The sequence below is a fragment of the Dinoponera quadriceps genome, unplaced genomic scaffold, assembly GCF_001313825.1.
Source record: "Dinoponera quadriceps isolate SergipeBrazil2010 unplaced genomic scaffold, ASM131382v1 scaffold1492, whole genome shotgun sequence".
In the NCBI taxonomy this organism is placed as follows: Eukaryota; Metazoa; Arthropoda; class Insecta; order Hymenoptera; family Formicidae; genus Dinoponera; species Dinoponera quadriceps.
The window spans coordinates 26,442-53,303 of NW_014555562.1; the positions used below are offsets into that span (position 1 = coordinate 26,442).

General features: G+C 41.0%; 4 protein-coding genes across 6 annotated transcripts; 2 read left to right on the plus strand and 2 right to left on the minus strand.

Moving 5' to 3' along the window:
• Positions 1-1,375: 1,375 nt before the first annotated feature.
• On the minus strand, positions 1,376-9,422 carry LOC106744647 (vigilin). 2 transcript variants are annotated; one of them, XM_014619570.1, is made up of 23 exons: positions 9,398-9,422; positions 9,208-9,276; positions 8,063-8,265; positions 7,534-7,749; positions 7,141-7,347; positions 6,860-7,075; positions 6,606-6,789; positions 6,186-6,500; positions 5,962-6,071; positions 5,733-5,889; positions 5,442-5,617; positions 5,229-5,360; positions 4,987-5,133; positions 4,737-4,895; positions 4,521-4,655; positions 4,228-4,446; positions 3,896-4,031; positions 3,550-3,704; positions 3,322-3,450; positions 3,143-3,253; positions 2,803-3,000; positions 2,493-2,711; positions 1,376-2,407 (listed from the first exon to the last, which is right to left on the minus strand). In XM_014619570.1, the coding sequence occupies exons 3-23, from the start codon at positions 8,222-8,224 to the stop codon at positions 2,168-2,170; spliced, it is 3,723 nt and encodes a 1,240-aa protein (XP_014475056.1). In that variant the 5' UTR covers positions 8,225-8,265; positions 9,208-9,276; positions 9,398-9,422; the 3' UTR covers positions 1,376-2,167. The 2 variants fall into 2 exon arrangements, with proteins under 2 accessions (XP_014475056.1, XP_014475057.1); XM_014619571.1 differs by lacking the exons at positions 9,208-9,276; positions 9,398-9,422 and having other exon boundaries at positions 8,063-8,284.
• A 738-nt stretch (positions 9,423-10,160) lies between these two features.
• LOC106744641 (palmitoyltransferase ZDHHC3) lies at positions 10,161-12,125 on the plus strand. Its single transcript, XM_014619561.1, has 4 exons — positions 10,161-10,586; positions 10,977-11,258; positions 11,408-11,566; positions 11,635-12,125. Exons 1-4 carry the CDS (start codon positions 10,474-10,476, stop codon positions 11,909-11,911), a joined length of 831 nt encoding a protein of 276 aa, XP_014475047.1. The 5' UTR covers positions 10,161-10,473; the 3' UTR covers positions 11,912-12,125.
• A 799-nt stretch (positions 12,126-12,924) lies between these two features.
• On the plus strand, positions 12,925-15,924 carry LOC106744653 (probable arginine--tRNA ligase, mitochondrial). Of its 2 annotated transcripts, XM_014619583.1 has the most exons (5): positions 12,925-13,134; positions 13,244-14,414; positions 14,489-14,616; positions 14,698-14,921; positions 15,558-15,924. In XM_014619583.1, exons 1-5 carry the CDS (start codon positions 13,105-13,107, stop codon positions 15,706-15,708), a joined length of 1,704 nt encoding a protein of 567 aa, XP_014475069.1. In that variant the 5' UTR covers positions 12,925-13,104; the 3' UTR covers positions 15,709-15,924. The 2 variants fall into 2 exon arrangements, with proteins under 2 accessions (XP_014475069.1, XP_014475070.1); XM_014619584.1 differs by lacking the exon at positions 15,558-15,924 and having other exon boundaries at positions 14,751-14,868.
• Positions 15,925-16,322: 398 nt separating this feature from the next.
• On the minus strand, positions 16,323-26,295 carry LOC106744639. The gene is made up of 2 exons (XM_014619559.1): positions 23,226-26,295; positions 16,323-19,344 (listed from the first exon to the last, which is right to left on the minus strand). Exons 1-2 carry the CDS (start codon positions 25,971-25,973, stop codon positions 16,699-16,701), a joined length of 5,394 nt encoding a protein of 1,797 aa, XP_014475045.1. The 5' UTR covers positions 25,974-26,295; the 3' UTR covers positions 16,323-16,698.
• Positions 26,296-26,862: the final 567 nt, after the last annotated feature.

A 26,862-nucleotide genomic window follows, 5' to 3' on the forward strand; every position in this document is an offset into this window, starting at 1 on the left:
TAGAATAGTTATTATCAAGTATATCCATATACGTGTTTACATGTGATGTGTGTGTATATATATATATATACAATAATATATATATATATATACAGGATGTATTAAAAACTATCAGACGACATTTTGAGGATGGACAGTTTCCTCAATTTGAAGTAGATTATTGCCGCAATAAAAATGTCGAAGTATTAATAAATCAAACTTCGAACCAAGTCGTTAAAAATACAAAATTTCGCGAAAATAATGTTCCAGACGAATTATAAAATGACTTCATTTTAAGACTTTGTTATTACAATATCGAAATACAAAAAAAAACTTCAATATACAAACGACGACCTCTGGTATTTTTTCCCCCAGAGAGAAAGAATAAATTTCAATCTTAACCGGGGAATCCATCCTAAAAATATCCACTGATAATTTTTGGATATATCCCGGATAATTTATTTATATGTATAATCTATTATTCACATTCCTCCAACAATTGAAATGAGCTGTCTCGAAGAAAATAGACAAGGCACTTGAACTGAATATTTTTTTCTTAGCTAGTTGGCCTCATAAATAGTAGAATGTAAGGATTTGCACATCAAAACTGTATACGAAATTGTAAAACAGGACAAATAAATTAAAGCCGGCTATCGAAAGGAATTCGTGTATCGTTCACTACTCGTGTAACATCGAGATAATTTGACGATTCTCTGCAACAGTGCCGATCTTACGTATTATTATGCTTGGTGGTGAGTCTTATAAGCGGCGCGGGGAGCATCAAGGCCTTCTAAATATTGCGTTCCTCCTGAATTGATTGCAGGCAAGGATTAAAAATAGTATAATTTCGGTCAGCCCAAATTACGCGATGCTAAAAAATGCGCGCGAGATAATGATCTGTGGCGTTTGTTCGCAAAAGTTACGGCTAGCAACACAAGATACATTTTCTCCACGAAGTGTGGACATTTCGCTCACGGAAATTATATAGGTTTCAATCCCCGATTGCAAAATCTGTCGCTCGCGCTGATGAATATGCGTCTGATGATGATGCATCGACAGATTTCTTCACTTACGTCATACTTGAAACTTCAGAGACGCGTGAACCGAGTCTGCGGAGTAACCAGTTAACGTAGTTTTAAAAAGTTACGTTAAACCCTAGGAACAAACGTTTTTTTTCCCCCCTTAGAAAGCCTCCACACGTTGTTTTTTCCCTCGTTTCATTTTTCATTCATTATTCTTTTTGATATTCGCGAAGATTTTACAGTACAAATGTCAACAATCGTGATGCAGTTTTAGAAACCACCTCACTAGTGGCACAACGCAACGAGAAAATGCGATATATGTACAAAAAGATATAAATAAATTAACAAATTATTATGCTAAGTCCAACGAAAAACGTATGACCGTTTGCAGTCTATACGCGGGACAGAGATTATATCTGTGAAAATATATATAATACACGAATAAATTGGTTGGATTCTGCAGGAAAGAAACCAACACGTACGAATCCATTGTAGAAGACAAATTGAGAATACAGGGAATACAGTCAATTTGTATTTTACGACAAACATGCGGTTGACTTTATTTGACTTTTCTCTCTCATTTTTGCGAGTTTGGTCCTTTCTCTGCAGAAGCGTCCCGATTATTTCCCACGAAGCCACAGTCTTAAGTACAACATATCTGTACCTGGAAGGCATATCAACAGAGACAAAAGCCACGAGATTGAGCCGAGAGAGTGCACGAAATGACACGCGCGACCGATTGGACTCAGAGACATGGCGATGAACTTAGAGAACATGCGTTGCAGTTACAGATACATAGGACATCAGTATTATGAATTGTAAATATAAACATCATCGTCAAACGTTGTGTAGTAAACCAGTGTCAGAGTCCAATAGAGTGGCCAGGTCGTATGCAGCAACGTCAGTAATGGAACAGGGAACCACCCAACACAAGTGCGTATGCGTGTATGAGTTATGTGTATGGGTTTGTTTAATGTGTTTTATACGCGCGTGTGTGTGTATGTATGTGTGTGTGTGTGTGTGCATCGAGTGTGTACATGCGTATACGACGTATGTGTGGTGTTTTTTTATATATCGTTTTTTGTCAGAGGAAAGTTATCTTATAATCGTTAGTTTAACCATCGATTCGTTCCATCGACTTTTTCTAACGGATTTAGATCTACATTTTAACGCTTAACTCCCCACGGACCGTCCGGAGTGGCAACAGGTACGTGAGAATAGCCGGCAAACTGAGGGAACTCCTCCACGCTGGCTGTGTTCGGTGCGCTTTGAGGCTGCTGTTGCTGCTCCCACGGTCCTCCCTTGACGATGAAGCCGGCGTCGTTCTCATTGCCGCCGACTATCCCGTCATCGCGCTGAGGCGAGCGCAGACTTTCGCGGTACTCGTTCTCTACCACGTCTTGCATCTGGGGCACGCAAATCAATTTTTCTTAATTTGCAATCGTCTATGGTGACTCGCTAATAATGACGTTTTCAGCGAATGACACTTACATACTCCTCCTCCAGATTCAGCAGACGATCCTTGGCGTCGGCCACGTTCTCCTCCGCTCCCACGATCGTCACGACATTAGGATCGGCGTCGGTTTTCCTTGGGAACTTTATGTCGACTTTAAATTCGTCCATTATCTTGCGGATGTTCCTGCCTTTCGCGCCGATCAATCGCGAGTGCACGGCAGCGTTTATCTGCACTTCTTCCTTCGTCAAACCATTCTGAAAGGAACGAGAGAGATCGAATAACGAGTTGCGATACGTGAATTGGACGTTGTTAAACATTTCCAGCAGAGAGGTCGGACCAACTCACCAATTCGTTAACAATTTTCATGATATCGTCCCGCGCGCTGTACGCATTCTTCTCGTATCCTGTGATCGTGATAATATGTTCCTCAGGGTCACCCTTGCGCGGGAAATTAATTTGGACGTCGTGATCGCTTCGTATCTTGCTGATTACGGCTCCCTTCCGGCCGATTATTTTCGGGTGATACTCTGGATCAACTTCGAGCTATTTCGCGAATAACACAATTAATTCAGTTTAACGCGCGTATATTTAGTACCTATCTTCTCGATAAAAAAGAAAGTTTAGATATATTTTACCAATAATACGATACGTCTCCACCGACTGATATCTTCCTTAAAACACCTACCTTTAGTTCAAACGACTTTAACGCTCGGTCTTGACGTTCGGCCTTCAAAGCCTCGCATTTCTCAAGAATGGCTTCCTTCGCACTTTGGACACACGACGGTGTTCCAGAGATCTGGGAAAAAAAGATATCAAATGAAATACGTATATTTCAAGTTTAATAGTTAATGCAATAGAAATTACTTTGATGTAATCCAGTTTTTCTTCCGCCGGAGAGAGCATAATGTGTACGTCGTACGTGTTCATCAGCTCTCGCACATCTTTACCTTTCTGGCCGATAATCGAGCGGTGGAAATCAAACGGCACGTCTACCTAGAAGCGGGAGAGAAGAAGACGTGATTTTGCTTGAGATCAGTTTTGTAATTGCGAGATTCGTCCGACGCGAGAAAAAACATCGTCAATTGTACGAACTTGAATCGTAACAGGCACGAGGTCAAGTAAAGCTTGCTTGGCAGCAGCAACGTTCTCTGGTTGTCCAGTGATGCGAATAATATCGCAAGCTGGGACGGTATCTCCAGCTTCTCCTCTGTTCTCGCCGTTAATCTGTTCCGGTGCTTTTTGCTCGTCTGGAACGTACGTGAACGGTCGGTGCTTTCGTATACTTAATGAAAATAGAAAGCACAAGGCAACTCGAGGTTATCACAGAAAATGAAATGCCCTGGTGCTTTCCATTTTAAATTTCCACGACTTTTCCCAGTCTGGGTTACATCCTTCAACCAACTAACGCGTTAATCGAATAGCGAAACTCGACACTAACCGTAAACTTCGCGATCGGGGAATTTGACTTGCACGTCATATTCGGATGTGATGCTTTGCACCTTACGGCCCTTAGCACCCATCACTGTGCGATGGTGTTTCTGAGGTATGATGCACTCCACAGTCACCATTGATTCCTTCATTATTAGAAATGCAACGGTGAACATATAACAACAATAATGCGTCGAAATGCTCCAGTAAAAATGCTCCAAGTAACATCAATATTTCCCCACTCGGCGATATAAATGCATATTATGTTGCATTTATATCGCCGAGTGGGCAATTGATGTTACTTAGTGTTTACTGGTACTCAACGTGTGCTCGTTCCATTACCAATTCCTGGACAATTTCTCGCATTCGTTGTTTCGCAGCTTCGATGCACTCGTGCGAGCCTTTAAGAATAACACGATCGCTATCGACGCCAGCCCGCGGGAATGAAATCTGCACGCCACCACACTCATCGGCGATTCGATGCAGTACGCCACCTCTTCGCGCTACGAAATGTCTATGATGCTTGGGATCGATGCGGATTTCACCCTCGGTAATGTTGTCCTAGAAATCCATCAAAAGAGATTTCATTATTTTATGCTTATGTTACGCAGACAGAAAAATAACAATTCTCGTACAATCTCCTTGATCGTAGCTTCTAACTCGGCTTTAGCTTTCTCCACAGCCTCCTTCTTGCCCATGATTGTAATGACTTCCTTGTCCTGATCTTCCTCCGTCGGGAAGATAATTCGAGCGCCCGTGGATTCCCTTATCTACAGCAGAGCAATATTAGAAATCTACTTGTCAAACAGCATCTTGTCGAGTTGTAGATATTGTTATTCGATGCATTTTACCTTCTTGATATTGGCACCATTCTTCCCAATGAGGAATTTGTGATGTTGGACTTTGGCACGGACTTCAGCTGAGAAACTGGACAGATGTTTTTCATTGGTCAGCTCCATAAGTTGCACTTTTGCCTTCTCCACGTCGTCTTTCGGGCCTCTGATGCTAACCTGTGCGCGGAAGATATATTTAATGGAGATTCGGTAGAAATTTTCATTTTGATTCACAATTGCCTTTTTCTTTCCTTTCTCTCTCTTTTACCTTGTCGCTTTTACTTTCCGCTGTAGGGAATTTGATAGTGACGCCTCCGCAATCTTCCATGATAGAATGTATTAGTTTACCTCCAGTACCGATAAGTGAATTGTAAAACTTTGGTGGAATGGTGATCTCATCGGTAATAATGTTGGCCTATAGTGATAGATAAATATTTTACGTAAATGTACTCTCATAACTTTCTCTCAAGCGTCGCAAGATCTAAAATATCTCAACAAGTGTGTGATTACCAATTCATTCTGAATCTTTTGTATCATTTCTTTAGCTTTCTCCACATTTTCCTTTTTACCAGTGATAGTTATAACATCGCTCTTCTCACCCTCAGCGGGCAAATCGATTTTTGTTTGAGTTTCTTCCCTTATCTGCACAGTATATAATTAATATATGTATCAATATGTGTAGGTATAAAAAAATGAATCGTTAAGAATGTATTTAGCACAAACCTTGCGGATGTTGACACCACCCTTTCCAATGACAAACTTGTGAAACTGTTTAAAAATAGGTACTTCCAGCACATGATTGCTTTCATTCAGCTCTTTCACCAGCTTCATCAGATGCTTATGGCACTTGTCGACGTCTTCTTTGGGTCCTCTGATTTTTACGATATCTCCTTTTTCCCCTGTACAGAAAAAGATCAGTTTGGTAGATGAAAAGAATCGTTAATAGAATGCAAATGCGATTTACCACTACTGTGACCACTAAAGTGACACACGATGAAACTCAATGTTACTTACCAGGTCCAGGTATGGTAATTTGTACTTGATTAAATTTATCTCTAATCTCTTTAATATTATCTCCTTTGTTACCAATTATATTACGGTAATATCTGTGATCTATAATCACGTCCTTTTCTTTCTCATTCTCGAGTTTCTTCACCATTTCCACGAGTTCCTAAATTATTCATAAAAATATTAATATTTGTGACTGTAATTGTCATTAGATACAAACAGTATAAATACATACTGTTTGGGCTTTTAATACACCAGCAAGATTGCCTTCAATACGGATAACATTGCTGCCATCATTTTCGGAGATATTAATCACAACGCCTGTTCCTTCCTTAACACGGTTGACTAATGGAAAAAATAATTTCATGTAAATACAAATCTCATCTCTGTTCTATATTAAAATAAAAGCAGTGGGAATAACAACAGGCCATGAACGTTAAAAATAATTCGATTATTTACCATTGCAACCATTTTTACCAATGATATGCTTGTAAAATCTCGGATCGACATTTAATTCTGTGAAAGTAAGCTTGGCTATAAGATCAGTAGCCATAAGTTGCAGTTCATTTTGTGCTTTCTCTACTTCCTCAGGTGGGCCTTCTATCTTAATCTTGTCCTCCTTGCCCGTAAACTCTACATTTACTTTTGGCATTTCCTGAGTGATTCTCTTGATGTTTACACCCTTGCGTCCAATAATGTATTTATGTATCCAAACTGGAGCTTCTACTACAGCAGTACGAACACTGTTTGCCTTCTCATATACCTTGTTGAGAGCTGTAAATATAAATCTACATTTAATCTTTAACTAAAGCGTGACATTGTTTATAAATCAAATGATAAATAAATATTTAATTCACGTAATTTTCCAAAATTGCTTACCCTGACCAAGCTTTTCTTGAGGTCCTCTAAGAGTTATAGTACCAGTTGCTGAGTCAGGTGCAGGCATTTCTACACTCACCCCAGTTGTTTGCAGTATCTCTGCTATGGTACTGCCACGAGGTCCAATTACATACTTGTGCTGAGACTTGGGAACCTCTACAGATACCGTGGTGCATCTCTTTTCCTACATAAAAAAAAAAATTATGTTATATATGTACAAGATGTTATAAAAAAATTTTTTTTCATTAACACACCATATCTTTGTAAATGGCCTCAATCTTCTGTTTTGCAGCTAAGACTCCTTCCTTCTCACCAGCTATGGTAATTTCATCTTGCTGCACCGAAGCAGGAGGGATATTGATGCGAGCGCCAGTTTCTGACATCATGGCACTGAGATTTTCATTATGCGCACCATATATAAATGGGTGATATATTTTTGGCACAGTGATTCTTTCGAAAGCTTTTCTGGACTGCAATATTTATGACAAAATGAATAAATATCTGCTGGCAGCTTCTGATCATTTTTAAAATTTACCTGCTCATCAGAGATAACTCTAATTTCATGTTCAGCTTTTTCAATGCCTTCTTTTGTTCCTGTAATCGTTATTATGTCAGATTGATCTTGCATACCAGGGACGTTGATCTTTGTAGCAGTTTTCTGCTCCAAATCTTTCAGCCTCTGTCCTTGCTTTCCAAGAATCCAACGATGATGATCCTTAGGAATACTGATCTGCTTACTTGCCTGTAAAAAAAAAAGTTATAAATACGAAATAGTAATAATTTGTGTTCCAGACTGTAAAAACGGGAGTATGATCAAATATCTCTGTAGATATTCGAGATATTTCATTTTATGAAAATAAATACAAATGATGCCCCTCTTTGCACATATTCAGCAAGTATCTATACCATATTGATAGTAGCTCAATACCTGGGTTTGAAATGTTGTTAGAATACGTCGTTTAGCTTCCAGAACTTGATTTTGCTTTCCAGTTATAAGAAATGTCAGCGACTGATCCTTGGAAGATGCAATCTCAATGATGGTATTTGTCTCCTTCATAATAGTTTTACATGTTCGAATAGATTCACGTTCCCCAAACTTATCACTGTGATCAAACTTGCGCTCTTCTCCTGGCACGCGGAACATCTATATAAAAATAGAACATAAAATATATAAATTGATAAAACAATGTAGAGTTTTAAGAAGAGATATTTTGTTATATTCAAAGAAAAAAAACCCAAACTCATTTATGGCAAAAAGAAAGTGAAGTTTCCTGACAATACTGACAAAAGATGATAAAGTACAAAAATAAACCACTATATAGTTGTCCAAATATAAGAATTTCAGTTTAGAATATATAATTCTAATAGTAAATATCTTTTAATATTCTTCTTGTAATAAATCTACTAAAGTGGACTGTAAATATTGACAAATTTATATATATCAGGGCTGAACATACCTGGGTAACATTTATGCAACCAAGATGTAAATTGTTATTTATAGAAAATATGTTTAATTGTCCAGAGCTGGAGCTAGCTGATTCGGGGAGAACAGGGAATGTCTCATCGTAAGTAGGTGGCTCGTAGGCCGTTCCCTCTTCCATTACTGACTGCTGCTGCATTTTGGGGTTGTCCTGTTTCGTGCCAAGTCCTTACAGTAGCACTATAATACAGGTGAAAATATTCCGTTTCTAACAGAATAAATATCAAAAGTATAATATATACAACCAAGTACATATATAATAAACAATAACATTATTAATACAGCAACAACCAGATGAAACAACTCGTATACTTTTATTACACATTATACATAGATTACATATATTATAGGAGCTTTCATAAGAGACGAAAATGATAATTGTAATGTTGCAAATGAAAAATGCAGAAGGAATGCACCAGATGGGAAATAATATAAAATTAACTTATCTTAATTCACCAAAATTAATTCATTAATTTTATCTTAATTCACCACATCGTCTGAGGAACCATTTCCGTTTTAATCTCACGACATGATGAGAAAAAGATAGATAGATAATCACTTGGCAAGATGTTGATGGACGTCGCGGATAAATTTTCTCCCGAATGACCCGATAATTGCGAAAGCAGCATTTTCGAACATTTTAACGGAGACCAATTGAAGCGCATATAATTTCGCAATATGTAGTGTGTGTATATATATATTTTTTTTTTCAACGCTTTTGCAGCAAGATCCAAATGTTGGCACGAGTCTCTATTCCCACGCGAGAATTCGATCGAACGTGACGTCGCAGATTCGTCGAGGCTCGCTCGAATATAAAATATTGGGTGATCATTAATTGAGGGATCGACGAAGAAATGTGCGTTACGCGCGGACATGTCAATGACCAAAGTGGCCGAGACGATGACCACCATATGGAATGGAGTGTTAACTTGACACGTCACGAGATCGCTAACCTCTCGCGCCTCGGAGCGACACCCGTACATCGTGGTGCTGAAATCGAGCGAGTACGGCATGAAAAGCGAAACGGCGACGGCAGAAACGGAGAGAACCTGACGGATCGTACCGAGGGTCGTATGTCGCACGCGTCTCACGCCAGCAGGCAATTTTGAAATTGGTACTTACTCTACCGTAATAAAGAAATCCGGCCCAGTAATAGACGCGTATTACGTAGCCAGTTTAACAATGGTTTGCCTGAAACATTTACAACGTCGATTACGAAGGATGAACAACGCACTCCGCGACGCGAGGTCTAATTGAATTAGCGTGCAGCGAATTATCGCTCATTACTCTCGAGACTCACGACTTTCCTTACCGGTAACGCAAAGTGAAATGAGAGACCGAACGGGACGGAGTGCCCTCGGACGGCGAAAAATTACCAACGATCTAGAGAATACGGTTGCGTCATCGCGATACCAATGACGAACAATTGGGATAAATTCCCTGAGAATTTTCTGCAATTTTCATGCGCGTCAATCCGCAGGCGTGAGCAGCCATCCATGCAAGCCTGCGGAAAATTCTTACGGTGGATGCACATATTGAATACGCGACCTTTCAATATTTGCTGAGAAGAACTATTTCCTGATATCTTGTAGAGAGCAAATTTACATCGAACAGGATAGTCTATGGAGGTAGGAACTAAGGAAGTAAGGTAGTTTTTCCAATGGAATGTAACACCGAGAGTAATCATTCCCATTTTTTACTCCCTCGTTTTACCACCAACCAATATTTTACTTGTTTAATACTGCTTACTTCCAATGTAGACGCCCTCCTTATCACATTATCAATGTAAGCGGACCTTGTCACCTCAGGGGATCAAAAACTTAGCAAGAAAGTGAGCGAATTTACTAGAATAATAATATAATTTCATTGGTCAATTTGCTCACTTTTGTAATTCTCATTACGCTTTCACACAATCGACCCCCCTTCAGCCCTATCAGCTACGGATTGAATCGACCAATCAGTGCAAAGTTCACTAAATCTCACTAAATTTGAATTCAGTTAACTTTGCATTGATTGGCCAAATTCAATCCATAGTCTGATACGGGCTTAAAGGCGTCCCATCACAGCTGTTACTAGTCAGCAGCGGAATTTGACAGATTGGGTTTCACTCCAGCGGACCGTCTCTCCACGAATCCGCTGGTATAACTTGAGCGAACACATCACAGTATAGTGTCATATTTTCTGTGAGAATCGTCAGAGATAAATCTAGTCTTGCGCGGATTGTGTTAATATCAATCAACATTGACGGGCGGCGCGTGTTACCTCGCTCAGCATCGAATACGGTTAATAATGCAGCTGACTCGAAATCAGATGACATGAGACTTGTGCGTACAGTGATGAGGAAGCGCGATATTAATCGCCGCGAGGGATATTTATCGAAAACGAAAAATGTTCGTCAGAGATCCCTGTGGCATCATATGCATTATCGTGACCTACGTAGCGGTGTTTTACGCTGATTACGTTGTAGTACGATGGATCGTGTTGCACACCATGCAAGACAGGTTTGGACACGATGACAAAAAAAAAACCATGATCTGCATGTCAACAAATCTTACGTATACGAGATAGAAGATTCAAGCGGGAACACAAATTATAATTTTATTCTTTAAGTTACAAAGATATAACTTTTCAAATTTGTACACTCTTACGATCTTTTTCTATCTTCTTCTTAGTTTATAGTGTGTACAATTATGGTTTTCTGACAGATCAGCGGAAAAAACAGCTCACTAAGCGTTCTGTGATTATTATACATGATTGGATTATTCTCTTAGACCTTCCATATATCAACGAGTGTGTCAGAAGGATAATAATCACGAAACGCTTACTAAACTGTTTTTCTGCTGAATGTATTGTCACAGTGTTGTTGATTTTCAATGTTGTTTTGTTCTTAGCTTATGGGGCCCCTTCCATGTAATAGCATTCAATACTATTGTGCTTTTCCTAATGATGGCACACTTGAAAGCTGTCTGTAGCGATCCTGGTATAGTACCTTTACCGCAAAGCAGAATGGACTTTTCTGACATTCATGCTTCTGGAGGAAGTGATGACCATGATGGTGATGAGAAAGATGATTGGACAGTATGTACTAGATGCGAAACATACAGACCACCTAGAGCTCATCATTGTCGGATTTGTAAACGTTGCATCAGAAGAATGGATCATCATTGCCCATGGTAATGATATAAATTGTGATATATTTTCTTAATATAAACATGTGATGTATATTCATTTTAAATTACTCCAAATAATAATATTATAATCAGTCGGCCAATTCATTTGAGTTCACCTCTGTCTTATTGAAATGTTAACACAAATTTCTAAGGATTAATAATTGCGTCGGCGAAAGGAATCAAAAATACTTCATACAGTTTCTGGTATATGTTGGTGCATTAGCTATATACGCTATCATCTTAGTAATCTTATCTTGGATCAACGACTGCCCTCAATGCAATAACGACATTGCCATCAAGCAAAATCGCATGTACGTATTCTTACAGAGATACTTTACGAACAAGAGAGATGCTTATATTGCTATTGTGTGTCTTGCAGTTTACATTGCGTAATATTAGTCCTGGAATCGGCACTATTTGGTATGTTCGTCATAGCGATATTAGTGGATCAGTTCCAAGCGATCCTAGGTGACGAAACCGCCGTGGAGCGCGTACAAGGTACTCAGCGTTACCACAATAAAAATGCACCACGAACGTTTGCGCTCCTGTCTCAGGTGTGTGGGAAGAGCCATCCGATATTTTGGTTGTTCCCTTGCCACAATCCGCCGCGTTATTCTTTCAGGAAGGATGCGTATTTAATCGATCACGTAGTATAAAATTACACGAAATGTATATCTGCACGGTATTTTATCCCTTTGTATTATTATAATTTTTATAATGATTTATTAACGATCCATTCCTTGAATTCGCGTATGTTAACACACCGAATTATCGATACATAATATAGATTCAAAACTTGTAGCTATATAACGTTTCTACTGCGCGAAAATGAAGTATTTATAACCTGACTATATTAAGACTATTATTGCTATAAAATATACATTAATATATTAAGAAAAATATATAATTTCATTATTTATTTTATATATAATTATTTAAAATGTGAGAGAATCAATAATAATTTTAATTAACATATGTCTGCTTATTTTGAAATATGTGGCAATAATATATATATATATATATTATTATATATATATATATATATTATATATATATATACGTGATGATTGTAATTTACATTATATTAATAAATTAAAACAGTTTTTTTATTTTTTAGAATTAAGATATCCAACTGATGTTTCTGTGTAAAAATTAATTCTTTAATTTAAAACAATTATTAATTATATAGCAATCCTGTTTTTTCAAGCGATAATCATTTTATTCATATTTACAAGAATTGTGTGTATTGTACTCAAAATAAAGTATGATGATTTTACAAAGTTTGATACATGTTACTGTAAATGTATAATTATTTAATTTTGTTTCTATGTTGTTTTGAATCCTAATTTATCACATTAAAAAATCACTGCAATTTTTATTCTATGTTTTATCGACTCTTCAATATATGTAGATTGCAAAATTTATTTGAATAAAGGGACAAATTCATGATCGCGTCAAGCGTCGGAGCCAATCAGCAGACGATCCATTGTCTGTTGATTGAGTCGACGCTCGACGCTACTACTGAAATAGTTCCTTAAGCCTTTAGGTTTGTTGATTGGAGTTGCCAACCTTATTATTAAAATTCTAGTTACTACATTAGTAACGACATCTGTAATCGTATTCCATACACACAAGTTTCCTTTCTATATTTAGTGTAAACTTTCCTCCAATGAATTTCGGACACTTTTCGTGCACACGTGTGTGTGAAACGTTTGAAAAATAATCTGATATTAATATCAGTTTGTATAACGTTAATATGAAAATATTTTTTTATTATAAATTGACTGATTCGTTAAATATATAGACATAATTTTTCACATTTCTTTAAGTTATCAAGTTGCCGAGCATTATGAGTGTGAGATCCTCAATTTTGAAAAAGGTCTTTCTTTTAAAATTATAAAACATTTATTAGAGTTATCAACTAAATTTAATTATTTGTGGAATCTATGTAATCACATCCTCAAAATTTCCTTTTGCTTGTTTTATAGATAACAGAATCCTTACAAAATGTTAGCAACACAGATATATATAATATATCATCTTATTTGCGTCTAGAGGCATATAAAGGTAATGGAATGTATTCATTTCTACTTCCTCTGAGAACCAAGGATTATGATATTCAGAGTGAAGCACAGAATATCATGAATAATGATCAAGATAATATTTATGACAATATTAATATAAAAAATAATATAGTTTCTTTCGACATCAGCAGAGAAATATGTATAAAGAAGGTTTTGGAAGATAATTGTTTAACAGTATCAGCGCCAACTTTCACGAATAACAAGAGAAAAAATGTTATAGTGGAATTTAGCTCACCCAATATCGCGAAACCCTTTCATGTAGGACACTTGAGATCCACAATTATAGGAAATTATGTTGCTAACATCAGTAGTTTTGCAGACAATAATAATGTCAAGAGGATAAATTATTTGGGTGATTGGGGCACGCAATATGGTTTAGTTCAATTAGGAGTCGATTTGGCAGGAATAAATGAAGACGAAATGAAGAAAAGTCCTATAAAAGCTTTGTACACAGCATATGTCACTGCCAATAAGTTGGTCAAAACAAATCCTTCTATATTGGAACGTGCAAGGGAGATATTTAATAACTTGGAAAATGGAATTACAAGTGGAGAACAATGGGAAACATATAAACAATATACTATTGAAGAATTGAAACAAGTTTATAATAGAATCGGCATCACATTTGACGAATATCACTGGGAGTCAATGTACAATGCTAAAAATATAAAGAAGGTGATTACCTTAATGGAAGAGATGCAATTATTGACAATAGACAAACAAGGCAGGAAAATTGTGAGTCTGAACGATGGAAAGAAAAAGAAAAACCTTCCTGTCATTAAAAGTGATGGTTCTACCTTATATATAGCCAGAGATATTGCAGCAGCTATGGACAGATTTGAGAAGAATACCTTTGACTGTATGTATTACGTGGTGGATAATGCACAAATTGGTCATTTTTCAAATTTGTTGGAAATATTGAAACAAATGGAAGTACCATGGGCGGAAAGATTGAAGCACATAAGGTTTGGTCGAATAAATGGTATGAGTACGAGAAAAGGAAACATGGTATTTTTAGAGGACATCTTGGATACTGCCAGAGATATCATGAAGCAAAGACAACTAGATTCACCCAGTTAGTATTAATATTTCAATACTTATAATATGTAACATTAAAGTGTAGATATTGTTGATAAAACTTTGTTTCAGCCACTAAGGTTTCCATGGATTTGATGGATAATAGCTCGGATATATTAGGCATCTCTGCAATGATAATCAGTGATTTGAAGAGAAGTCGGCAACGAGACTATACTTTCAATTGGGATACAGCATTTAACGTAAGCTAGTCGCAGATTATCGCCATACACTTTTTTTTCACTCACGATATATTAATCAGCCTCTTAATTCTTTTATGCAAGTTGCAAGGAGAAACTGGTATAAAATTGCAATATACACACTGTCGTTTGGTCAGTTTAGAGCGCAATTGCGGCGCAATCTTAACTTCGGAGTGCGAGCCAAGCCTTTTACGAGAAGAAGTCGTCGATGATCTAGTCGTGTTAATCGCCAGTTTCGAGGAAACGGTGTTGAAATCATACGAAGAAATGGAACCATGCGTACTGACGGCGTATCTTTTCAAACTGAGGTGGGTAACAAGTTCCGTCAAATGTCTTCCATACTTATTCAACAGGACTAGAAGTTATATCCCAAGCTCTTCGAAACTCTCTTTCGGAACCTTTGACATACTCGAACAGTGAGATTTTGGAAATTCGAACATTCGAATGTTAGAATATTCGAGACTTGAAAAAAAATACATGTGTTCGTTTTATAAGCATAGTATTGACTGTCTTGAGGAATATAATTTTTTCTTGCACTGCGTTACATATCATGATTTGCACTTATTTTAAAATAAAGCTAATAGAGACTTGTTGCTTATTATTTCCTTGCTTTCTTCATTTACTTTGTTTTGTTAAACTGGACAAATATAAACCTTGGAATTGAACTAAAAATACCCAAACAACACGTATATTTAAAAGATGTCTTTACGACGTCTTAATATTATCTGATCGGTTAAACCGATACTCTCTGATTGCATAGTATTCTCCGAAATTAGTTCCATCAGCTCGAAATTAGTTCCAACAGCTTTGATATTTTCGACGAATAGAGTTTGAATAATTCGAATCTTCGAACTTCGTAGTCGAATTATACCGCAGTTTCGATTATGTCGAATACTACTCTTATTGCCAAATTCAAGTAGCTATTTTTTTTCTTTTTTATACAGTAATGCAGTTAATAGAGCTTTCATAATATTGAAAATAAAAGACGAATCGCCAGATGTTGCTAGCCAGAGACTGCTGTTGTTTCACGCTGCTAAAAACGTTCTCGCACAAGGTATGAAATTACTTGGCTTATTGCCTTTGGAGAAAATGTAACGAAGAGATTATAATTGTAACATAGTGCGTATCGTTTACGATCGTGTGTGTTTGTACAAAATATTGCAAAAAATAAAGAAAGTAGCTGCTACGTTATAAAAAGAAGGAACAATTTTTTAAATTGTACAGCGATACTTTTCTCACTAGCGTCGTTTCGTGTGAATTTATTGTTTGTAACAAATGAGAATTATATTATATAATGTATATTGGAATAAACAGATCAACGTTTGTGCCAGGTGAACTTCCTTCTAGCGCCTTCTTGACCACACTTCTTCCTCTCGCGTCTTCTCCAGTCCCTCGTTAGAAGTCCAGCTGTTTCAAGATAATAAATGATAATTCAATTTTCCATCATCCTCACTCATGTATCTCGTGTATATCTTGCACACGCAAGTCGAGATACACTTGTGAGTAAGTTTTCGAACCAAGTGTTTCTTACCAACTCGCATCTTTTCGACCATTGGTTTATCAACAAAGCTACGCAAGCCCCACGCAATACCCCAACGCATAGCACCCGATTGACCAGTAGGCCCTCCATTCGTAAGCGTAGCTTCGATATCCACTTTATCGGCCATGTCCGTGAATAACAATGGAAATATAATCTGAAACAGAGGCAACAAAAAAAAAACATTATGTGAGACAACCTTGATGTTCGAGCTAAGGTTTAAAATAAAAAAAAAAAATTAATGAGAGAAGCATAGCATTTGCAAGTCAAGTTCAGAGATTTCTCTGTGGGAGCTCGATGCTTCTCGTGAATTCATTTCAAATTAATGAATTGTAATTGAAAGTTTTTATATATTAATTTTGAATCTTGATATTAATTTTAAATTAATTTTGAATAAAAATTTATTAAACTATACAAGTATACAGTATCTGCAGACGTATAAAAATGGCCAAGAACGTGTACTATAAGGATACATCTTATAAATAATAATGAAAAGTTCGAATTACGCGATGCAAATTTTGGATTGGATCGACGAGAAATCATCCAATTCAGGTATGCCGCTCTCCTCTCGTTAATGTTGCTATAACAGTTTTCAGCATTTTGTTCATTTCCATTAATTCTACTTTTAACAATTTCACAGCTTCCTCGTTCACTTTCACCATAGTGATCAGTTTCTCGATCGCCGTGTGCACGTCGGAGGGCTCCTGCCGTTTCAGCCAAGCGGCGTGATCGCTCAAGCTGACGTCGTCGAAGGGGATGTTCTTCTGTGCTATTTCGTAAGCGGCTTTCAATATATCCTTCGGCAGCCGCTTCTCCAGAGGATTAAGCGGCTTCACTACGAGCACTCGCTTCCTATTCTCAACGTCGATCTTGTGATCCGACATCCACTTGCGGAAAGTGTACGGGATGGTCGCGTTGTGCAGTATCATTTCCGTGAATAATATCAGCTTGGTCTGCCTTACAAGTTTCGTCAGTCCCGCATGATTTCTCAAACCCTGTATATCGTGCACGGCAATACCGACCAGCAGGTTCATCAAGATTACGGTGACGAAGACTATGAAGAGCGTGAAGAGAATTTGCGAGCACACCGAGAGGGGATGATAGATGACGAAGGAGCCGGTGGTCGGCTCGTCGTCCGACTGATTAATGAGTCCCTCGAAGTCCAGCTCACCGGCCATCATCGCCAGGACCTTGATCAGACCGGTGAAGGGATTGCCGAACGCGGGCTCACCCGAGAATATGACGCAGAAGCTGACGGTGAAGCCGATCAGCAAGCCGGAATATGCCAATAAAAGCTTGGCGAATTCGAATTGGATGTGAGTGAACATGGCGACGTAGGTGCCGAAGGCGGGTAACTGGCCCACCATCAGCATCAGGTTGGTCCACGCACAGAGTATGGCGAACGCGCCCACGTAGTTTTGCCAGTCATAGGTGCGTCCGGTGTAAATGAAGGACGTGACGAATATGCTGACTATCACCACACCGTCCAACACGTTGTCGATGTTGGAGAAGTACTGGATCGCCGACTTGTGGACCGAAATGAAGCCGATTACCTTCCGCGGTATGGTGATGCACGTCAACACCAGTGCCAGGTACCACTCGATCTCGATGATCGGCCGTCTAAAGAGGAAGGAGATCCTCTTGCCGCTGCATATCTTCGAGTTGTTGCTCTCGTGATTGTAGCACTTGTAGGCGAGCGCGGTCAACACGTAGGTGGTCATGCATATCACCGTCATGGCGTAGAGGAATATCCTCAAAAGATAGAGCTTGCGGATCTTCTCCCACTTGAGATGCAAGAAAGCCATGACCAGCGGGTGCGACAGCAGATCCTTCCGGTGTTCCTGCACGAAGGTGTTTATGAAGCTGGTCTCGCACTGATTGTTACTGGGGAAGAGGATGTCGAAGTGCAGCTTCATCTCGAACTCCCGGTTGTGCGACACCGGCCGGGTCAGTCTGATGGAGGCGTCCAGTCGTTGGCGGAACACGTGCAAGGACTCCGGGATCTTCCTCAGTATGACGTTCAACGCGGACAGGCCGGCGCAGGTGGTCGCGCTGATGTCGGCGCCCGCCCAGATCAGCGCGTCGACGCAGCGCGACTGCTCGTTCAAGGCGGCGATGTGGAGCGGCGTGAAGCCGCTCTTGTCGGCGGCGTTCGCCAGAGCGCCGCGCTTCAGCAGCAGCTGCACCAGCTCGACCGACGAGTCGGTGCTCATCACGGCGAAATGCAGGGGCGTCCGGTGCTCCCGGTCCACGGCGTCGGCCGCGCCGGCCGACAGCAGCTCGACGCAGGGTATCGATTGCACGAAGCAGGCCACGTGCAGCGGCGTCTGGCCCAGGTGGTTCTTCTCGACCACGCTGGCACCGCGTTCGAGCAGCACCTTCACCGTCTCGACGGCCTTCGCCCTGACGGCGCTGTGCAGCACCGGCTCCACCATTTCCTGACCGGAGTAGTTCAGCTTGGCGCCGTGCTCGAGTAAGGTAGCCGCGGCGTGCCAGCTGTTCCCGAGGGCCGCGACGTGGAGCGCCGTGTACCGGCTGATCGGGTTCTCGTAGTTCACGTCGGCGCCCTTCCCGATGAGATACTCCACGCAAGCCACCTTGTCGCCCAACGAGGCCGCCAGGATGGCGTTCATGCCGGAACGTGGCTCGACGTAGTCGTAGCGCGCGCCAGCTCTCTCCAGCTGGGGCAGGAGGTGCGGCAGGCCGCGGTAAGACGCCCAGATGTAGGCGACGTTCCGCAGTCCCTTGCAGGCGTCCGGCAGCGCGTCGCACTTCTCCATGTACAGCAGCAGCCTTGTCTCCGCCGGGCTGACGATCGACCATATGGCCGACCTCAGCTTGGCGCCGTTCACGTAGGGCTGCTTGCAGCACTCCAGGTTGTCGAAGAAGAGAGACTCGTCCGCTGGCGGCGGTTCGCCGGCGTCGATCCGGTCAGACCCGGCTCCGTTCGCATCATCCTCCGCGTCGTGCGTGCATCTCAGCGACCTGTAGGTCGAGGCTAATCTCACGGCGAGGGGCTCGTGACGCTCGTTCAAGCTTCCGGTGGAGTACGTGTGTTGCCTGCCCTCGTTGATGATCGGTATCTCCAGCAAGTCCATCTCCGCTTTCGCGCCGCCGGCGTTCCGCAACTTTCGCTCGTCCTGCTGCATTTTTCTGGAGGTCCTTCGGCTCTTGTCTCGGTAATTCCTCTCGGATCATCCGTGGTGATCGATTTTTCCCTTTCTCTCTCTCTCTCTTCGCAGATGTACTCGCGCGAACTCCAGAGATCCGTCGCGTTCGATCCGCTCCTCTATTGCCGCGCGTTGTTGTCCGATGTCGATAATTGAACACGCAAAGTATTATCGCACCGCTATGTGCGATCACTCGCGCCGAGGAGCATCTCAATCGACGGAGCGAGCGTCTCTTCTCTCTCTCTCTTCTCGTCGTTCTTTCCCGTCACGTCCCCGAGCGGTTTAGGTCATTTTAAGAGAGGGCTCTTATCACCTCGACCGAGTGACTTATATCCGAGCACCTTGTTGCACTGGTTCGATCATGACTTTATCATCCGGACTGCTTAATGATTCCCGCGCTAACGGGATATACGTGCTCGGCGGTATATTGGTAATAAGACTGGTAAGGAGAGCCGCTTTCTCGCCGGCAATAACGGCATCAGGTACATGTGTTTACAAATGTTCCTGTCGCGTATCCATTCTCCGATGATCAAACGGACGCGCGCCCAATGAGAAAGAATGTCTCTCACCGAAGGTTCGCGAATACCGTGATTATTTCATATAGTCGATGCGAAAAACTTGCAGTCGGACGAATATAGGATGCATGCAGGTAGTGATAAGCTGGAGAGCTCGGTTGGATCACTTTGCGTATGTTGAAGCAATCGAAGAACGATGCGATGTAATCTTCAACACCACACTGGCTTCTTTCGTCTTCATCGTTGATTTTGTACGCTCGTTCCCGTCGTTTATGTTTTCTTATTTAGCACCGCTTTTCGAGATAATGATTAATATTTAATATTTAAGCTTGCTCGGAACTTTATTTGAAAACAATCGATTTTTCGGCTTGAAAATTTGGAAAGGAAAAGGAAACTGGCTCTTATTTTTTGTTAAACGTAAAATATGGACCAAATCATTTGTTATTGAGTAGCTGGTCGCTCGATGGTTCTACGTGAATATTACTCGCGGACTTATCCGTATGATCGCGCTCCAGGTACTACATGACACGTCTCTGTCGATCGTGCGGGAAGCGGATTTCGCGAGTACAAAGTTTGGGGGGAGGGGGGAGGGGAAGAGCGCAATGAACAATAAACGTAAAAAGATATATAAGTTGACACCGAGGTCTGTTTCTCGCATACTAAAATGTGCGCGAACCGCCCTTCTGTTAAATTCCAGACCAAGCTGGACGACGATGCTGAAAAGTACCACCAGTCGACTTTTATCATAGAGATTGTTAGCGTTGTTATTTATATCCGTTATTGATGAAAATACATCGCAGTTATATTCACGTTATCAATCAAGTACATCGACAGTCATACTTTTCTCGTCGAAAATTACTATAGAGGTTTAATGAGCACAGGAGGAAAATAGACTTAAAAAATTGGTTTTGTTTAAAGTAATAGGGTTTTGTTGTAAAATTATTCATGTAATCAAAATAAACTTTTAGAAGAAACAACAATAAATATAATCGTGCATTTTTAATGTAGATACTGACTTATTTATCAGAAGATACAATCTGTCGAAATGACGGCAAGCAAAAATGTAACAGAAATGTAAACTATAAATTAGAATCGAATAATTACTTCGATATGAAAACCTTGAAAAAGAGGTCGTATTATCAGCGTTTTTAGAGGGCTACGATAGCAAAATGTTTAAAAGAAAATATGTGTAATAATAAATACTAAGGTGTACCTGTTTCGAAAATGTTTCGAAATGCTCAAAAGTACATTATAAGAGATATTGGCATATTATGTGTGTATTAGCGCCAGTATGTAACGACGGGCTACTAAATAAATGATTCCATAAGTAATCACTCGAACTTTCTACCCAATAACGGAGATATTTATGTTAATGTTCAAAAAATATTCCAAGAATATCCCAGAAATACTCGAATGGGACGTTCTTACAATGTTTATTGGTACTATATGGGAAGAATTATCATAATATCATCTTCTCTTCTAGAGATCAGGCAAGATTTTGAACAATCGAACGATCATCGAGACTTTATAGTCGTTTAGCTTTTAATATTTGACTTCTCTTTCCTCATCCAGAATTTGTTTCTCGTAGAGGGGTTTTTCTATTTTTACCCTATAGCTGAATTTCTTATAGATTTCCCGAATTGCGTACATTGAAATACAGTGAGATACAGTGAAACGTCTTTCAGACCGCGTGATCGCGAACATGATACCGCATGTTTTATCTGTATAATTTGTGATTTCGTATTCATTATAGATACATATTATGTCATGCAAGTAATTTGTGCGTGGCATATGTAAATAAATTGTCGTGCATGAAATATAGATTATTCTGACTAAAGCAGCCGTGGCAGTTTGTGAAGTCCGAGACACAAAACAATTTTTTCCGCGATTAATTTATTTAACGCTGCGAGAATATTTCTCGATTCCCCACGATATATATGACAGATATCTTCTTATGCAATTTTTTTAAATTTGAAGGATTGGGGAAACACGCGTGAAAAATAGCGTTTGTCCGGCGCGTTAATAATTTAAAAGATGCATGCAGCCCAAAGAGTGTAGCCAATTATATTCTTCTTAGAGAAGTGGATCCGTGATTCAACGTCCTCGTTTCATGTCGGGTTTAACAACAGGTCCTATCTTGAAACTTTTTGCGAAGAAGAATTTATGCAGATCGAAACCGGTTTTCGACGTCGGTCTACGTGTACCGTTAATGTTATTTGTATTCTTTGAAATCCTCAAAGAGAAACTCAACTGAGTAACCCTAAAAAGCGTTTCTACCAAATTTAGTTGTGTTTTACTCATATGTTTGGCAATACGCCTCGATAGAAAATTTACAACGATTCACTTTTCGTAAGTGCAATTTGTAATTCCTAACTGTGAAATTCCAATATTTAATGTTTAAAACAACCGGAGAGGGGAATATTCACCGATCGCAGCAGTTTGATGACACGTTAAAAATGATTATATTGTCAAATAATTATAAGTAATACGAAATAATGGATTGACACGTATAAATTATGGACATAAACCCAAGTAGAACAAAAAGTCATATAAGATGACGTTGAAAAGTAATCATTTATAGAAAATCAAAGTGATGTCGTGCACTGCATTATGACTTGTTAACGATTTCCTTACTTACGAGGTACTGTAGAAAGCCTGCATCCAACTGTTAATATTTTTTCTAAAGCTGTGTCCCGATATTCACTGCTAGTACTGAAAATCTATAGTTCATTTACGTGAATTTTTAGTACTGACAGTGAATATCGGAACGTAGTAATATGCAACTATACCTTACAAATAAATTATTACTGCAAAAAAGTTATATTTAAGGTTATAGTAATTCTAATTTCAATTAGTCGTAAAAATGGTTTGCAATTATAATAAATCGAATATTGTTTGCGTGAACAATTTTCTCTATAGTTACTAACATATGCAACTTAAATATATTGAGCAAAGAGTTGATTTCGAAAGGATTAAATTCCAAAGTCATTATTTCACCAATTCTCTGTTATGATGAAAAAATGACCTTTGGAAGTCATTCCATCATCATTTTGACGTTATTGTGACTCCTTGGGATATACACCATTACGTTTGACGTAGCATCATATTTCGGCTGTCTATGTTACCAAATTTATATCTCTCTAGTTATTTTGAAATGTTCATTTCTCATTTATACTTTTTATTCTCAGGCGTAAATAATATAATTTACATAGAAAGAAAACAAATCCTATTCGCCACAACTTCCTATTATACAATAAAAAGGATAAAAGTTAAGAGAAATATACGATCGATTAATCGACCGCACATCCCGGCAAAGTTCCTGAACGTCGCTGGGCATACGAATGACTCGGAACTGCTGCTGATTCACCTCGGTGAATGCTATCGTGGAACTGTATTATTTATTTGCATCTTTGCGAGCTCTCGAAGTAGAGCCTGATTTTTCTCGCAAATCCTCCTGAGCTCGGCAATGTCGTCCTCGAGTCTATTGCAATCCTGTACCGATGTGTCACGTCGACGGCACGAGACCGGATCACCTTTCAGACTCGCTTTCGCGAAGCCCGGACGGTGGGTTTTCTTGCGCAATACGGCGAAATGATTAGGCCCGTCTTCTTCCTTGGCTATTTTGTAGACGGCAGAGAGAATGTCACGCGGTAATCTCGTCTCTCGGGGATTCAACGGACGGACAGTTAGGAAGGCGCATAACGGCGAGGGCAGCACCAACGCGGACCATCGCAGGCACTTTATCAGGCGTTTCGGCAGAAGCGCGAAAATCAGCGCAACTTCCACGTCGCAGATCAGTTTGGTTTGACGAACCAGCTTCGCAAGTCCCGCTGTCTTCTGCAGACCTTTGATGTCGTGCACAGCTATGCCGATCAGCAAGTTCATCAGTACGATCGTCACGAATAATAGGAATAGCACGAAAGAGAGCTGGGCCGAGAATTGCAAGAGCCAAGGGGGAGTCCCTTCCGTAAGGACGGTCGTTTGGGCGGTCTTGTTGGAAGACGAGAAGAAGAGATCCTCGAAGCCCAGCTCGCCGGTCATCATCACGAGGACTTTGATGAAAGCCATGTGCGGGCTGCTGCCGAACGCCTTGGAATGCGGGAAGATAACGCAGAAGCTGGCTGTGAAGCCCACCAGCAGGCAAGCGTACGCCATAAGCAGCTTGATGACCTGAGCCTGCACGCTGGTGAACATCGCGACGTATGCGCCGAACATCGGCAATTGGCCGATCATGAGCATCAGGTTGCTCCAGCCGCAAAGGACAGCGAAGGCGCCGATGTAGTTCTGCCAAACGTGCGTTTTGCCGGCGTACGCGAAAATCGCGAACACGCTCGATATCAGGCACCAGTCCAGCAGGTTGTCCGCCTGCGTGAAGAACTGCCGGACGGACCGGTAACTGGGTAACACGGTGAACTTGCGAAAGAGCTCCAACAGGGTGAGCACGACTAGCGTGCACCACTGAATCTCGAGCACCGCGGGATGGAAAAAGTCGCAGGGCGGCCGAGTCGGACGCTCGTGCAATTCGTTGTAACAGTTGTAGGCGAGGCCGGTCATCACCCAGAACGTGAGGATCAGTATGTACACCAGGAAGAAGAGCAGCCTGACAGCGTAATACTTCCTGATCTTTTGCCACTTGAGGTGGAGGAAGGACTGGCACAGAGGATGCTCCAGGATCTCCTTGTAGCCCTCTTTGACGAAGGTGTGCAGGTAACCGATCTCGCTGTGCCGGCGATGCTGCAGCAACGGACGGAAGTCCAGTCGCAGCTGCAGCTCGCCCGCCATGAATCCCTGCCGGTGCAGACTCACGGACGCGTCCAGTCTTCGCTCGAACGCGTCCATACAGGTGGGAATCTTGCGCAGGACGATGGATAAGGCGCTGGTGCCCCCGTTGGTCCTGGCGGTGAGGTCGGCCTCGTGCCTGATCAGCAGGTCGACGCATCGCGACAGTTCGTTCGAGGCGGCGATATGAAGAGGCGTGTAGCCGTACTTGTCGGCTTTGTTCACGTTCGCCTTCCAAAACAGCAGAAGCTCGACGATGTCGTCGGTCATCAGGGACCGGCTCAAGGCCAGATGCAGGGGCGACCGACCCTCGTCGTCCTCCACGTTCGGGTCGGCGCCACCCCTCAGTAAGACCTCCACGCACTCCAAGCTGTGAGAGCGAGCGGCCAGGTGCATGGCCGTGTACCCTCGGTGATTCTTCAGCTTAAGGCTCGCCTTCGCCTCCACCAGACGCACGACGCTGTTCACGCAACCGGCTCCCGCAGACAGATGCAAGGCGGTGTCGTTCTTCCCGGTGGGCAGATCCACCGGACAGCCCGCCTTCAGAAGCACGCACAAGCAATCTGAGTTGCCGGCGTCGGCGGCGTAATGAATAGCGGCGAATCCGTCCGAGTCCAATCGTTCCAAGTCTTCGTTGTTCGGCGCTAACAGAGAGAGCACGCGCAGAGCGTTCGTACGCGCCGCCACGTGCAACACCGTCTCCTCGTCTTCCGAGGACTTTTGGCTGAGACCTCGCTGCACGAAGTACTGAGCGACCTCGTAGGAGTCGCCGAAGGCGGCGTAATGAAACGGCGTGTGCTTCTGACTGATATCGTAGATGTTGGCGCCGTGTGCTATCAGACACTGGACTCCGTCCAGGCAGTTTCGAAACGCGCACAAGTGCAACGCGGTGAGACCCTGCTCGGGCTCCGCGTAGTCGACGTTGCCCTCGACGCACAAACGGCGAATGAGGTCGACACGCCCGATGAAACTCGCGTACAGCAGCAGAACGTTGATCTCGTTGGGCTTGCAGGCTGCGAAAAACGCCTCGTTCCCAGTTGTACCCAACTTCTCAAGATCCTCGCAGAGTTGGCCTCTGCAGCCTATTTGCCGCGCGTGCTCCGCGAGGACGTTCCTGATGAAATCCTCGTTGATGCGCAAGGACGAGCGATCGATCTCCGTGCAATAGCCGAGCTCGCTGATGTTTATGGAGTAATCCTCCATGGCGGGTATGCTGCTGGGAGGCGTGTATCGAGCGTTGTCCTCGTCCTGACTCTCATTTTGCCTGGAGCGCTTAGCAGACATCCATCGAGCTAGGAGCAAGGAGGTCGTCGTCTGCCGCAGCGACGCCATCTTCGGCGCTTCACCGGTCTCTTCCATTTATTTCGGGGAGCACGAAACGACGACCACCTCCGCCTGTTGCCGCGTATTAGAAACTATAAATACGATATATCAATTTCACGCCGTGATACGAAGCCATTCGATGGACGAATATCGATGAATAAAGTTCTTATAGCCTGGATGAAGTCTGGAGCACGGTAATATCGAGGATGATTTCTTTTTCTTTCGAATTACATATGTGCAATAACAGAAAGTGTATGATTCTGAATTATGATGCCAAAATTAATTCGAAGTAATGGGGAATTTTAAGGAAGTGCAACGTTTAGCTGCCTGTTGTATTTATTAAAGTTATCCTCGAAGGAAATGTTTTGTTGAAAATACTATGAAATCGATGAAAAGTAAAGTAAAAATTATAGAAAAATTACTGAATATATTTCAAAATGAATCGTAATTCTCTTCGCAAAATTTAACGCGATACTGTGTGAAATATGAGGAGAGTTAAGTTATATTGTTGGTAAATAATAACAATAAAACAAGTTAAATTATACCGTTGGAAAATAATAACAGTAAAACAAGTTTTTTTCTAATATTAGATATGAAATTTACTGAATTTAATTGAAAACCGAATTTTTACCGAAATATTGATGGAATAATAATGAAATGGGATCAATCGCGAGAGAATTTTTCAAATACGTTTCAGTAAAATTGTTCTCATTGTATTATCGCTGAAATATTTCCATCAGCGGTGAAACGAAAATAATAGCACAAAGTGAATAAGCTTAGATAAAAATTATTCTTTTATAAATTGTACACTCTTGTATATTATATTAAATATATTAATATTTGTAACAATCTTTTTTTTTACTTAATTGTGACCCGTCACTTCCTTCATGTTGCATTTAACTGCTTGTTTACGATTTCAATGAAT

What these genes read in the sequence shown, in the direction of transcription:
- LOC106744639 (XM_014619559.1), bottom strand. Translation starts at nt 25,973, where the DNA reads ATGGAAGAGACCGGTGAAGCGCCGAAGATGGCGTCGCTGCGGCAGACG. An exon ending in AGATGCAAATAAATAATACA is followed by an intron (nt 19,345 to 23,225) that starts GTTCCACGATAG and finishes CACCACGGATGA; the next exon opens with TCCGAGAGGAATTACCGAGA.
- LOC106744647 (XM_014619570.1), bottom strand. Translation starts at nt 8,224, where the DNA reads ATGCAGCAGCAGTCAGTAATGGAAGAGGGAACGGCCTACGAGCCACCT. An exon ending in ATGGTGCCAATATCAAGAAG is followed by an intron (nt 4,656 to 4,736) that starts GTAAAATGCATC and finishes GCTCTGCTGTAG; the next exon opens with ATAAGGGAATCCACGGGCGC. An exon ending in GAGAAATTGTCCAGGAATTG is followed by an intron (nt 4,032 to 4,227) that starts GTAATGGAACGA and finishes CTAATAATGAAG; the next exon opens with GAATCAATGGTGACTGTGGA.
- LOC106744653 (XM_014619583.1), top strand. Translation starts at nt 13,105, where the DNA reads ATGAGTGTGAGATCCTCAATTTTGAAAAAG. An exon ending in ATTGGGATACAGCATTTAAC is followed by an intron (nt 14,617 to 14,697) that starts GTAAGCTAGTCG and finishes CTTTTATGCAAG; the next exon opens with TTGCAAGGAGAAACTGGTAT. An exon ending in GCGTATCTTTTCAAACTGAG is followed by an intron (nt 14,922 to 15,557) that starts GTGGGTAACAAG and finishes TTTTTTATACAG; the next exon opens with TAATGCAGTTAATAGAGCTT.
- LOC106744641 (XM_014619561.1), top strand. Translation starts at nt 10,474, where the DNA reads ATGTTCGTCAGAGATCCCTGTGGCATCATATGCATTATCGTGACCTAC. An exon ending in TTGCACACCATGCAAGACAG is followed by an intron (nt 10,587 to 10,976) that starts GTTTGGACACGA and finishes TTTTGTTCTTAG; the next exon opens with CTTATGGGGCCCCTTCCATG. An exon ending in GCCATCAAGCAAAATCGCAT is followed by an intron (nt 11,567 to 11,634) that starts GTACGTATTCTT and finishes TGTGTCTTGCAG; the next exon opens with TTTACATTGCGTAATATTAG.